Raw genomic sequence first — 14,029 nt, forward strand, 5'->3', positions numbered from 1 at the left:
AAATGATAAGCATTTTTAACTTTCCAACAAAATTATTTTGATATTCTAGCAATCAGCTTGACTTTCCAACGAAATTATTTCGATTGTATAACAAAAATTTTTTTCAGATCTGAATCCACCAAAATCATTCTTTACGCGCACGTTTTTTTTAATTATCAACATAAAATAATACAAATGGCAAAGTTTAATAGTACAAAAGTTACATTGTGACGTTGACAATATTTTAATTAGAAGCGTGATGCTATTATAATTTTCCCTATCTCGCGCGTCTTACGAATTTTACGGGCTAACGTAATGCAAATGGCATCGGATCCGATCGCGTTGGATATCACGTTTCTACAATTTGCTCGGGCAATCCAGACGGAGATTACCATGCGGAGTGTTTCCACCCGCAAGTATAGCCCATCTCGTCAGAGTAAGTCCCGGGGTCTGGTCTTAAGCAAATGAAGTTATACTCGCGGATGCAGCTGCGCGCCGTTTCAAAGGACCTATCTGAAACGCGATTTAATTTAAACCACGTTGTACGAACGAACGAAGGTAGTCGTGCGATTTCAACTCGTTTTTGCCGGTGGAATCGCGATTCGGGAGGAGGGAGCGGGGAGGAGGATTCCGAGAAACTTTCGTTTCCACGGACGACTCGCTTTCCTCCCCGCCGCGCGGAAAAGCGAAACTCATTACGCGGTTATAGAACTTCATTCGACCTGCCAAAGCCGAGACACACGGCGGTAAATTGACGGAATCGCGGCACCGTAAATCTGTTTCGTTCGCTGCAACAATCGCGCGAGAATTTCGCGATTCATTCTCGAGTCGCGATCTTCGCTCCAGAAGACTAATCATTTCCATTCTCACGATGACATGCATCTCCCGATTCACGCGGATTTATAAGTCGAAAAGCGGGAATTAAGTCTCGGTTTCGCCCGCTTCTCGAGCGATCGAACTTCGCGATTCGTATTTCATCATCCGGGCGCGCTCGAAACTCGCGCGAGATAATCTCCTCCCCGCAAGTTTCCTATCTGCAAAACTTTTTAACTGCAGGTCTGCATGCTGCCTGCGCGCGTGTTATCCGCACGGCAAGCGGATAGACGCGTCATTAACGAGCCGTATCTTCGTCACGATCTGCCTGAAAGCGTTTCTTAGGGACAGTTGAATGCGTCTTCTTTCGTCAGCCGCCGCCGGGGAGTCAAGGAACTTTCTTTCGCGCCGAGAGTGCAATGCCGGGCTGCATGCGCCAATCGATAACACGCTTCGCACGCATGTCCGCCGCGGCAAAACCGAGAAAATCGCCAGGTATATATACGAAACGGTTGCGCAAGTGTTTTCCGGTTCTGGGAGATGCGCGCACGGACCTTGGCACATTCGCGAAGGTGAAAACGTATTGAACGCTCGCCGCCATTCACGTATTTTAATTGTTTCCATCTTACACGTATTCCGGCGATTAATGAGACTTTCAGGCTTTTCACGCGCGTGATAAATTGCGGCTGTTTGAATGTAGGTATAAAGGCATGTATGCGGTTTGAGCAAATGCTGCATTTTTGCCGAACGTGAAATTCGTCAATCTATCGATTTGCGAGAGGTACAGAAGATACAAGGCATATTTAGATTATATATACCCTTTAAAACTTTCATATCAATACTTTAATTCCGGTACGATAATAATAATAGTCCAAGGTGATACGCAAGAAACTATGAAATTGAGCGTGACACAAGTCGAAGGACGCCCATTGAACAGCGCATTAACGTCGCGCCTCAATGTCATATAAAATTGCAGTGATGAAAATGATTATAATTGCACGTGGCTGAACGAACCGTCGAATCAGATCGAATCTTCCGTTTCCTCTTCGTTTCAAAACGACGAAATCGAATATTGGCAAACTGAATTTTTCATGATTTTCATTGATTAATGGATCTAATCGCTTTGCCGCTAACCGATTAAATTATCGTAAAATTAAAGAGATTATAAATTATCTGACGAATGTGATCGAATTGTGCTGAACTTTAACTGCTACAGAAGTCGCAAGCGTAATACTATAATACTATATGCAGCGCAACACGGAACATTGAAATTACATTCAAACGACTGTTTCGAGAGAGTTAAACTCGGAATAGAATTTAGTTCCGTGTTGCACGCATTTCTTACTTACAATTAGGATGAAAACGAGATTGGTACTTACTCCCTCGTGGACCGTAGAACTTAACGGAGAATTCATTTAGTCCTCCTAGAATCGTCACCTCGTGTTTGCTTTCTATTCTGTTTGGGGCAAAAGAGTTAAGGAAAATGGCTCTCTCTCTATCTCGCGCTGCCTCATGCACGGTGCGCCGTTGTGTATAATATCTCCGGGTGACGCGAGCGGCAAATCACGGGTTATCCGTCGACGCGGCGAGAAACGACACGCGGTGATCAGCATAACGATCAGCACTCGGAAAATTGAAATGGAAGTAAAAGAAGATGTGAAACTGCGCCGAGCCGTTCGGCTGAACCGTTGTGGGACGCGCGGCCGGCACAAACATTATTCCCCGCGACAATGCTAAACCGTATCATTTTTCCATCAATTTTTTTATTCTCCGCTTTTCCCCCTTTATTTGCGCGACGAGTGCTCGCACGCGGCTGAAACGCGGATTGCAGAATACTTGTGCGGTATCAATAAACCACGCGGCTTAAATACCGCCGATTAAATTTCGCGCTGCACACGGAAAAAACAATTTTGCTGGATCCAGATCTGAAAATAATTTTTGTTCAATAATTTTGCAAAATAATTTTGTGTAAAAGTCAAAATAATTGCTATAGAATATTAAAACGTTTTATATCAATGCTTATCAGTTTGATAACATTCCAACAAATTATTTTGATGATTCAATAAAAAATTATTTTCAGATCTGTTTTTAGTAAAATTTGTAAACCTTTCAACAAAATCGTTCTTTCCGTGCACGGAAAGAACAATTTTGCTGATCCAGATCAAAAAATAATTTTTGTTCAATAATTAAAATAATTTTGTGTAAAAGTCAAAATGATTGCTATAGAATACCAAAATGTTTTACAGCAATGCTTATCAGTTTTAACATTCCAACAAATTATTTTGATGATTCAATAAAAAATTATTTTCAGATCTGTTTTTAGTAAAATTTGTAGACCTTTCAACAAAATCATTCTTTCCGTGCATGGAAAGTACAATTTTGCTGGACCCAGATCTGAAAATAATTTTTGTTCAATAATCAAAATAATTTTGTGCGAAAGTCAAAATTATTGCTATAGAATATCAAAACGTTTTACAGCAATGCTTATCAGTTTCAACACTCCAACAAATTATTTTGATGATTCAACAAAAAATTATTTTCAGATCTGTATTCAACAAAATTTTTAGACCTTCCAGCAAAATCGTTCTTACCGTGCGGTCTTTTGCGTTCTCATGAACATAGACAGATGAGAAGACAGATATAAATTTGAATAATAAACAGATATAAAACTTTAGTAATATGTTGATAGAATTTAGAAAACACATATATTCTCATCAGCACCTTTTAAAGTCGCATTAGCCTATCTGCAATCACGGAGATATTGTAATCTCATTTATCGCGCGCAACTACGATATACATCAAGACTTGCATCTCGTGTATATGATTATAACGCGCTTAAAAGGGACGAGGAGAAGGGTATTGCAATAGGTTCTCTCACACACCATACACGCAAACGTACACATTAACGGGAACGTTTAAACTAGCGGAGGTCGCTGGCTCGCTTATCGCTTGTGTAAGAGCAAAACTTTCGATGCGTGCATTAGAAAGTGCTTATCTGAACGGCGTTTCGTACAGGAGGCGAATTATCATTTTATTTCTCTTCGAGAGAGACCGAGAACGCGAGCCAAGCTCCGTTGCGTTACCGAAACGGCACACGAGCGGATGGATCTTCCGACAACGCAAACCGAGACGAATCGCGTAAACGGATTTCGCCGCAAATTGCGATGTACAGACCTTAATAACGTAACGCTAAGTACGAGCGGCCGATTTCTCTCTCTGTCTCTGTGTCTCTCTCTCTTTCTCTATTTCTCTTTTTCTCACCGCGAAAGAAATCAAGCGATTATAATCGCCGAAGTGTGTCGTTCGACCTAAAGGCGTCTAAATATTTCTCGAGCCTCGCGTTTACGGTATCGCACGTACATTGTTGCGATTTCCGTGGCACGTTACACACTTACGAGGTGTACACTTTTATCGCCGCGTAAAATCTGTGGCGCGCGGCAGCGCAAGCAATAAAATCCGTCCCGATTAAATTATTCAACGACCTGCTCGCGCGCACGTGAAACGCACGCGCCCGGCAGCGCTTTTCGACACGTTGGAATATACATAAAAATATCATTAAAATATCCTGCAGCCGTTGAATTTGTCAGCCGAGACCGGAATGGCATTCAGTATATGCCATTCAAGTATTCATTGCGTGTGCAAGAGCATTCACATCGTAACAATTTGTTAAATGTATGCAGGCTTTCCAAAATGTGACTTGTATAGCCTTTTTAAGGTTGCATCTCTAACGAAATTATACCAGTGCCGGATTTGAGGAGGGTGAACTGGACGGCCACCAAGGAGCCCCCACAAATTGAAAGCCCTCACGCGGAAAAGAACGATTTTGCTGGAAAGTCTAAAAATTTTGCGGAACACATATCTGAAAATAATTTTGTTGGACCATCAAAATAATTCTGATGGAAGTTCAAATTAGTTGACAGAATATCAAAATGTTTTACAGCAATGCTCATCATTTTGGAGTTTCCAACAAAATTACTTTAATGGTCCAACAAAATTATTTTCAGTTACGTTGATCGCTTGAGGATTCAGGATCTATTTAAATGAGTTTAATTTTGATCTCTCACGCGGAAAGAACAATTTTGCTGGATCTGAAAATAATTTATGTTCAATAATCAAAATAATTTTGTTCGAAAATCAAAATGATTGCTAGAGAATATCAAAACGTTTTATAGCAATGCTTCATCAGTTTTAACATTTCAAAAAATTATATTTCGATGATTCAACAGAAAATTATTTTCAGCAAAATTTTTAGACCTTTCAACAAAATCGTTCTTTACGCGTACAAATTAAGGGCCCCTACCGATTCAGCCGTCCAGAGGCCCGCCACTTTTTTAAATCCGGCACTGAATTATATACGCTGGTCATTACATTTTTTACGTGGCAAGTACCACCGTGTATCCGCGATTGCATCTCGTCGCTCGGGAATGTCGCGTGTAGACTTTTTTTTCTTCCTAAAGTTTCCTAAACGTTGATTTTCTCAATTTGCGCGAAGTGCAACGCGTTATCTAACTTGCGATAAGCACACCTCCGGTGTTGCGGTGAGCGGTTAGAAGCTATACACATTTCAATGTATGTATAACGCCGAGCGCTCCGCTCTCACCTGCGGGGGCAGGTTCGAAGTGCTTTGTTATCCGCAAGACCACGTTCCGTGAATGCACCCGATTCCGCGGCCGTTCGCCGTTCTCAGACCCGATGGTGCGCCCGTGTAAATACACAAAGTCTCTCTTCCCCTCCCAAAACTCCCTTCCCTTCCCCCGCGCGCGTGCGATGCAGAAGCTGCATCGCCGCGCGAACAATGAACGGATGCTCCTCGGCGAGGACATAAACCAGCGAATCGCACGTGGGTTTTTTTTCTCTCTCCCTCTCTCTTTTTCTTTGCCTGTTTTGCACGCGCCTGCCTTAATCGTTCCCTCATTGCGACACGCGATAGCACACACGCCTTCGTCACGCGGCATTGATTAGAATAACTATCTCCCCGCCTCCAGTTTTCATCTGGAGTAGTAGTACTCTCCGAGAAGCTGCCGCGCACACACAAGCCTCGGACTTATAAACACGTCCTCTGTTACAGCATTAAGTAATTACGCGTATAGCGTGACAGAGCGCGCGGCGGCGCTCTAATTATATAACGTACGACTTTTTATCCGCGCGGAAATTTGCAAATATTCTCCGCGCACATTTCTGCGTTTCGAGGAATTAATTTTAATTAATTTTTTTCTTTCGAATATAATAGCAGCACATCGCGAGAGAGTAGGTATCTCCTGAATTTTACGATGTATTCCGCTCGCCGCCGCGTTTCTATACACAAGTCATTTCAGTCGCGTTGAAAAGCCACGTATGTACGTACACGAAACGCGGGATGGAAGCGGCCGTCCGGCGCGGCGGAACCCGAGAGAGCTAACGTCGCGATAAAAATTGCAGTCTCTCCACGTCTCTCAAACGCGAAACCCTGCGTCGACAGGACGGAGTAGCGGAGAAAGGGGCTGCAGAGATATACGCGCGCGCTCGGTGGGTTTATACACAAAGGAAAATTTTTGATGACAAGGCGCGCGAGGAAATCGCGCCGAATCACTCCGCGCGCGCGACTTCTGCACGAGTATACATGTATACCGCGAGAGATCCTAGCCAATTTCTCGCGTCGCCGCGCCGCGCCGTACAGAATCGCGCGCGGCATATAAACACGATTGTGAGCCGCTCCGCGCGCATCACGCGACCCACGTGAGTCGTATATATTATTATCGCGACGCGCGGGCTCGTTCGCGTTGAAAGTCGTACTCATTCCGGCGCGGCGTACGGAAATCCGCGGTCGCGACCGGCCTTCCCCCCCCCCTCTCCGCACTCAGGGGGTTGCCGCCCATTATCGCGGAATAATGGAGATATCATCTCGCGCGCGTGTGCGTCCCATCAGATGATCATCTCCATTCATGTGCTCCAATACACACGGCTGAATTAGCGCCGCGCGCGCTCGGTATACGCGGAGGCATATATCCTGTTACCGAGGAACGGGGCCGACATGTGCGCCTGACGGACGCGTCCAGCGGGCGTTATTAGAGAACAGATCGCCCCCGTGTTTCGACGCCCGTCGACACGGCGCGGCCGCGTCGGGGCAACTCCGGAAATGGAAGCCGGTAGTGAAGTAAAAAACAAAAAAAAATTAATGAAGCAAAAAAAGCACAGCGAAAAACAAGTTGCTAATCGCGAGTGAAAAATATTGAATTTTGAGTTTAACGGAGATAACATTTGTGTTACAAAAAAAAGCAAACAAACACGATGTTTCGTGGGTCACGAACGAGGATTACGTTCGCGGTTTTAGGAGTGGATCGTCGAACGGAGTCGAGTTTCCGAGGCGAGACGCCGCGAAATTCCGCCGTAGGGGGGTAGGATAAATTTCACGCGTCGACAAATGAGCAAAACGCGCGCGCGGCAACGCGTCGTATAAAAAAAAAACGAGCGCGAACGTTTAATCCAATTGAGCGTGTCACGCCCGTCAAAATTGTCCGGGCGGAGGAAGTTTGTAATCGGCCATGACGGCCGCTCCAAGGATTTTACGTTCCCATTGGCATAATGCAAGATACACCATAAACGAACAGGAACGAGGCTCGACGGAAACGATTGCTCAATCCCGGGGGACCGTTACGTTCTCTCTCCTGCCCGCGCAACGCCGCCGTTGTTTACAGCCGTTGAAACGAGCCGGAGGACAGTGCGAGAGAGCCGCGTTCGTTTCTCTTTTCCATCTCCTCTATTCTCTCCCTACCTACATCCTGTCCCTATATACGTATTACTCCAATGCCGATCGATCGGCACCCGCTCGTAATTCCTTCTCGCCCCATCGAGAGATCTGTGTGCAGGATACTTTCGCAATCGCGGCCGTACATTAGAATAGGAAAAGCCGATTTATATGGATAGCCGCGATTTTATAGATAGAAAATTCTGGGAGGAGAAGGAGGAAGCCCGCGGGGAAAATCTCCGAGTGAATGTAAATGAGGAGGACCTATTTATAAGCAACATGAAGAAACGAGAGATTCGTGCGATTAAACATGGTGGGTAATAAAGTAACATTGAGAAACGAATGTTGCGCTTCTCCGAAGCGAATGGAAATAATTAGATTGTAAAGTAGGAGGAGACTCGACGTACTACTAGGGCCGCCGCTTTCTAAAGCGTAGGTTATTTCAGAGATTGCATTTAGATTTGGAAACCGTTACGCGACACGAGGTATCCGAGAAGCGCGGAGCGCGAGGAAGATTAGAAGTTCGCCAAGTACGATTGCCGAGGAGCCGAGGAAATCGCACGGCGTGCGTAACCAGAGGCTTCGCTCTTCCAACGCGGCGTTTTGTTACCGTAAGAGAAGGAGCGGAGCGGAGAGAGAGAGAAAGAGAGAAGAAAGGAGCTGTCGATTCTCCTCCGCGCGATCGAAACGCGCGAGAATCGTGACATAATGCAGTCGAGAGAGAGGAATCGATTTTCCGGCGCGAAAAGGAGCGCGACTGGAAACCTCCGCGAATAAAATCACAGACGAGAAGCGAAAAATCGTTCTCCGCGTACAATTAATCACACGTCTCTCGCTAATACTACATTGTATTTTTCGCGACGAAAAAACAACGTTTTCCGGCGTGAATTCGACGAAGGGAAAAACGCGGCGCTTTGTGTAAAATCATTCTAATTAGAAATTAAAATATGCACACGGAAAGAACGATTTTCTGCTGGAAGATAAAAGAAATCTGAAAACAATTTTTGTCAGAGCACCATCAAAATATTCCGTTGGAAACACAAAAATAATAAGCATTGCTGTAAAAAGTTTTGATATTCTACACGAAGAAAATTTCCTTTTAAAATTTACCCTGAAAATTTTGTTAATCATGGGACAACATAGTATTTCGACAAATTTTATTGTACACTACAATAAATTTTACTGTACACTGCAATAAATTTGTTGTAGCATATATAAAAAAAAAATAGTGAAATTCATATAAAATTCATTGAAATACTATGTTATTCTACGATCAACATGGTTTTCGCAGAGTAAATTTTAAAATAAAATTCTCTCCGTGTAAGCAATCAGTTTGACTTTCCAACAAAATTATTTTCAAACTCTTCTTTATCTTCCAGCAAAATTGTTTCTTCCGTGTGCAGGAGCGACGGGATCCCTAAAGTGCACGGGATTCCCATTGTTACCAGCAGATCGATGCGCCTTTTACAACGCGATAAACACGTGATGCGTTACGCTTAGGCAATCGCACGTGAGAAATCGAGAGACCTTCCTTCGGCTGAGCGATGAATCGTGCGCGAGGCGGCCTGGTATATATACCTTCATATGACGCGCTCCTCTCCCGGGGTATTAATTAACGTTGCGAGACACGCGGAAACGCGTGTAAGCCGCGTGTGTCGTTAATGTATTCACCGATATATGCACGGTACGCAAATACAACACGTCCGCGATTGTACATAACGCACGACTTATCCGCGTTTTCGCACGCGCGAATGCGTTCGCAAGCCATTAACGGCGAGCCATTAACGATCCTTCTCTCTCTCTCTCTCTCTCTCTCTCTCTCTCTCTCTCTCTCTCTCTCTCTCTCTTCCATTTCTAGCTTCGCCGGAGTGCCTCGTTAGCTACCAGGAATAATTGATTAAGTTGATTTCGATATTCATGTAGATATATACGCGGTGGAAACTTCTGCAGCGCGACATCCCAGCGTGGTTTGCATTACGCCCGCGATACCTATATATGTACACCATATCTGCATCTCGTATACCCGCGCCGCGCGATCGCGGTGGTCACGATGATCCAGGCCGCTGGCATTCGATCGCGGGGACGTGATTTATCGTGATCGAGCGTATAACCGAGCCCGAACAACGTCGCCGCCGGTGATTTTCAATGAATAAGCGAATCCGAGGAACAATACCGCGAGACCGTTTCACGATCATCGCGCGCCGGGCGATTCCGCTTTGGTTATGTCGTCGAGTATCGATTCGCGATGGGGCACCGGCGTGCGATTATTGCCGGTAGATCCAGGATACGCTCTGGGGTAAACGGAGATACAATGCTGCATTTCACCACAGAGAGGCCACCGGGTGGAAGGAATCGAAGCGAGAAATATAAATATAGAGGCGCGAGCCTCTTAACCTGCAGGCGCAACCGTTAGATAGAAAGCATCTTTCGCACTTGTTAATGCCGTTACGATAAAATTTCAGAGAGAGAGAGAGAGAGAGAGAGAGAGAGAGAGAGAGAGACACGCTCGTCACTCTCCTCTTGCATCAGGCGCGCATTCTAGGCGCGCTGCCGCAGCGCGTCGGAGCGGAGTAAAACGGAGTTATTATCGTTACACTCTACGATCTTTTCTATATATAGGAAGAGACCCAATCATCCGTATGCTAAACAGTAGGAACATACTGACGAGAAACAGTAAAGTCCTCAAAGAAATTGTGGCATTAACTCTCGGTGTTTATATCCTATACAGGCAACAAATAAGTATTGCGTAAGGAACAATATATAGTTTTAACGACCGGCCGACCGTGTTCTCGGACTGAGAAAGGAGAGAGAGAGAGAGAAAGCGAGAAATTTATCCCTAATAAAGGAGCAGAGAGCACATCTTCAATTACGTTCGCGCGCCCGTGTTGCGTCGAAAACGCAACGCAAAAGCGCGGACCGTATAAATTCCGCTGCTGCACACAAGTCGAATTTCCCCAGCTGCTGCATGCTGCTGCTTACCCACGACGCGTATTACTCGCGAAACGCGCACATCATCGGCATTGAACGAGAGACGCGTCTAATTACTCTAATTAGATACCATCCGCGATGCGCGAACGGATTCGACTTCGGTACAACCGTTAGAAATAAATGCGCCGCGCGAGTTGCTCCGTTTACGGCGTGCCGTTTCCGTGGCGTCTTGACTTAAAGGGACCTTCGGAAGATCGTTAACGAGCGTTATATCTTCCGACGCGCAGTATATATATATAAATATACACGGAAAGAACGATTTTGTTGAAAAACCTAAAAATCTTGCTAAACAGATCTGAAAATAATTTTTTATTGAATTCTCAAAATAATTTCTTGGAATGTTAAAACTGATAAGTATTGCTATAAAACGTTTTGATATTCTAGCAATCATTTTGAATTTCGCACAAAATAATTTTGACTATTGAACAAAAATTATTTTCAGATCTAGATTCAGCAAAATTGTTCTTTCCGTGTATACACGGAAAGAACGATTTTGTTGAAAGGTCTAAAAATTTTGTTAAAAACAGATCTAAAAATAATTTTTTATTACATCATCGAAATAATTTGTTGAAATGTTAAAATTAAGCATTGCTATAAAACGTTTTGATATTCTAGCAATCATTTTGACTTTCGCACAAAATAATTTTGACTATTGAAAAAAATTATTTTCAGATCTAGATTCAGCAAAATTGTTCTTTCCGTATTATACGTTCCCGGAAGATTACTCGCGTTTTCTAACCGTGCAGCGCCACCACGAGTGTCAAAAATTACAGAGATTCGTTTCGACAGGTGTAATCCGCCTCGTGGTAATATAACTTTTCCCGGAGCACGATCGATTAAATATCGTAAGAATTTCCAGGCGCGCAATTTGCGCGAGAAATCCGAACGGTTGATAAAATCCAACTTCTCCCGGGCTGATTCAGTAACTCCGGACGCGTCCGCTTCATCGAAATTTTAATGTATAGAACCAGCGAGAGAGGAGAGAGTCGCATAGTTTTCAAGGTATTTCCCACAGGTTCTGAATTCCGCCGTTCCTGAAATATCTCCTGAAATATCTCTCGATGGATGTCTTGAGACATCCCGTACGTCTGGGATAAAGCGATCGGCTCTTCCCACGCGGTTACGCGACGGCGAAACGCAAGGTCTCCCCCTCTCCCCCTGCCCCGGGTTTCTGCTTTTGCGGTATAACGAATCAAGCGAAGTCCGCGTGCACGGCGCGGGCACGGAGAAGGGAAAGGCAGAAAACGCAAGAGGCTCCTCGGCGACGATGACGACGACGACGACGACGACGACGACGACGGTAAATGGCGACGGTGGGGGAAGAAGCCGCGGTAAGGTCGATCAGCTGGCGAGCGAGGCAACGAGGAAGGAAGACAAAGAGTGCACGGCGCGTACCCGCGTCGCTAGCCACGGGCTTTGTTATTACGCGGAAACTTTGTAATTCAGCTTGAGTATATAAAACATGTATAAAGCGTGCGCGCGCGCGACGTATAGGCAAATTCGCTGAGCAAAGTGGGCCGCAACTTTTACGCGCCGATGCTCGTGCCACGGAGAAAATGACGAAAAAAATATATATATATAAGTATACATATATATATATATATATATCGTGGCAACGATGTTCGCAACGGAGGTCTCTACCGGAGACCTGGAAAAACTTATATGGACGAAAATATGGTAGGGATAAAAATGCACGCGAGCTCGTTGTCGACTATAATCGATCAATTAAAGTTGGGCTTGTTTCGAGAAAAGCAGCAGCAGCAGTCGCGCTCGAAGTAACGAGAAGCAAAGTTTTATTTTTTTTTTTTTTAATCGGTGCTATCGCAAGCGGGGGAGGGAGCGGGGGAGGGGGGGACGAATCGATCGCGGTAAGATTTTATAAAAGGAAAAAAAAGGAGATGATTCAGATGTGCGATAGCCTCATCGCGATATCGCGGCTTTATCGTCGTCGTTGTAGCGCGCCGTTGAAAACGAAAATAATAGAGCCAGCTGTTGCGCGGAGAGAAACGTAATGAAATCGGTGGCGAATCGGCGAACGTGGGTATATATATATATATCGGCGTAATACGGCGGCGGAGTGAATATAACGTATATAGGAAGAGCCGTGGGTAGCTTAAAATAAACCGGTCACTGCTATGACTAATACATCTCTCGCGAAGAACGAAAGACTTTCCAGAAACTCTTGAAACTCGGCGCGCCCGTCATCGGAACGTAAGCGCGGAGGACGCATCGTCCAATTTGTTTCGCTCGTTTCGAAGACGGAGGCATGCAGCATTAATGCGATGCCTCAACACACGGCACGTGATGATCGATATCGCGACGAGAGACGAGGAAAAGAACTCGCGAGGCGGGTATCGCATGGGAAAGCTATATCGTGATTGTCCGAGGCGCTGTCACGCGTCTTTAATCCCCTCCTCCCCCCCCCTCCGCCTCCCCCCTCCCGCCCGTCCGTCCGTTTACTCGAAGATAACTTCATCCAATTTTCAAGAGGCGCAAATCTTCGAAAGTACATAGGTCTAAATTCTAAATCATGGGGAAGCGCCGCCGCCGCCACGTGCCCCGCACGTTTCTCGCTCTCCGCGAGCTGCTGCGCCTCGTCGTGGAACGGCAACCGTGACTACGTCACTTCGAACGCGCGCATCTTCAACGCGACACGACACTCTGCGCAATTCGCGAAATAAGAGATATCGCGCGATTTAAGGTCAGCCTATGCCGCTCTGTCACGACGGTTTCGGTCCGCCCGTCAGCTATAGAAATATCGACGCGCGTGGAGACGATGGCGATTACAGTATTCATATTCCGGCAGTAACTCCGAAATATTGCGAAATCGTGTGAAAAACATCGGTGCTCCGGCAATCATGATCCGGCAGAAACGGCGACGCGACGAAAGTGTAAACGTTGAAATATAATTCCTGAGATATATACCGCCTGATGATGCACGTCTGGTTTGCGCACGACGGCCTTGCTGTCACGATAAACACCACCAGCGGCGGTTTATCAGCAGTAGCTAGACAGAAATTCGGTACGCTGCCCTCTTCGAGATAAGGCGACCCGGCGACAGTTTCGCGATCGTGAAAATTCGATCGTCCGCCGCGGACTCGTGTACTCGATGGTTATTATTCCGCGACACGCGATTTTTTTTCTACTAACTGACAATGAGAAGTGGAATGAACGGAAATCAAATTTCCTCTCAAATAGTGTTCGAAATAAATTAAAAGAAAATAATCGAGAGAAACAAACCGGAGTGAGTGTTGTTTCTAACACTCCAACGCTCTCTCAAATGAACAAGACGATTAAAATCAGGCTGCTAGATAAACAGCTAAATTAGTTATTCTACACGCAGTTTCTAATGACTCACTCTTTATATTCGTCACAGATCGAGAAGTCCGCGATAACTCGGAGACAACACGGTCGCGGTTATCCGGGGAATCGGAGGAGCGATCGATCGAGGGAACTCTTTGCCCGGCATTAATTCGTAACGTCGTCATTTCCCGCGGCCGGCCCGCCCCGCCCGCCGCATACGGA

At 45.4% G+C, this 14,029-nt stretch overlaps 1 protein-coding gene across 1 annotated transcript in view; it reads right to left on the reverse strand.

The window, feature by feature from the left end:
* The window catches only part of LOC105451565 (ubiquitin-conjugating enzyme E2 H), a 47,935-nt gene that overhangs the window by 29,185 nt on the left and 4,721 nt on the right, over positions 1-14,029 (reverse strand). The window contains exon 2 of the mRNA XM_011692097.1: positions 2,172-2,248. Within this exon, the coding sequence (XP_011690399.1) occupies positions 2,172-2,248 (77 nt within the window). The remainder of the gene's footprint in view (positions 1-2,171; positions 2,249-14,029) is intronic.

Source organism: Wasmannia auropunctata, unplaced genomic scaffold (assembly GCF_000956235.1).
Source record: "Wasmannia auropunctata unplaced genomic scaffold, wasmannia.A_1.0 LD336050.1, whole genome shotgun sequence".
Lineage (NCBI taxonomy): Eukaryota > Metazoa > Arthropoda > Insecta > Hymenoptera > Formicidae > Wasmannia > Wasmannia auropunctata.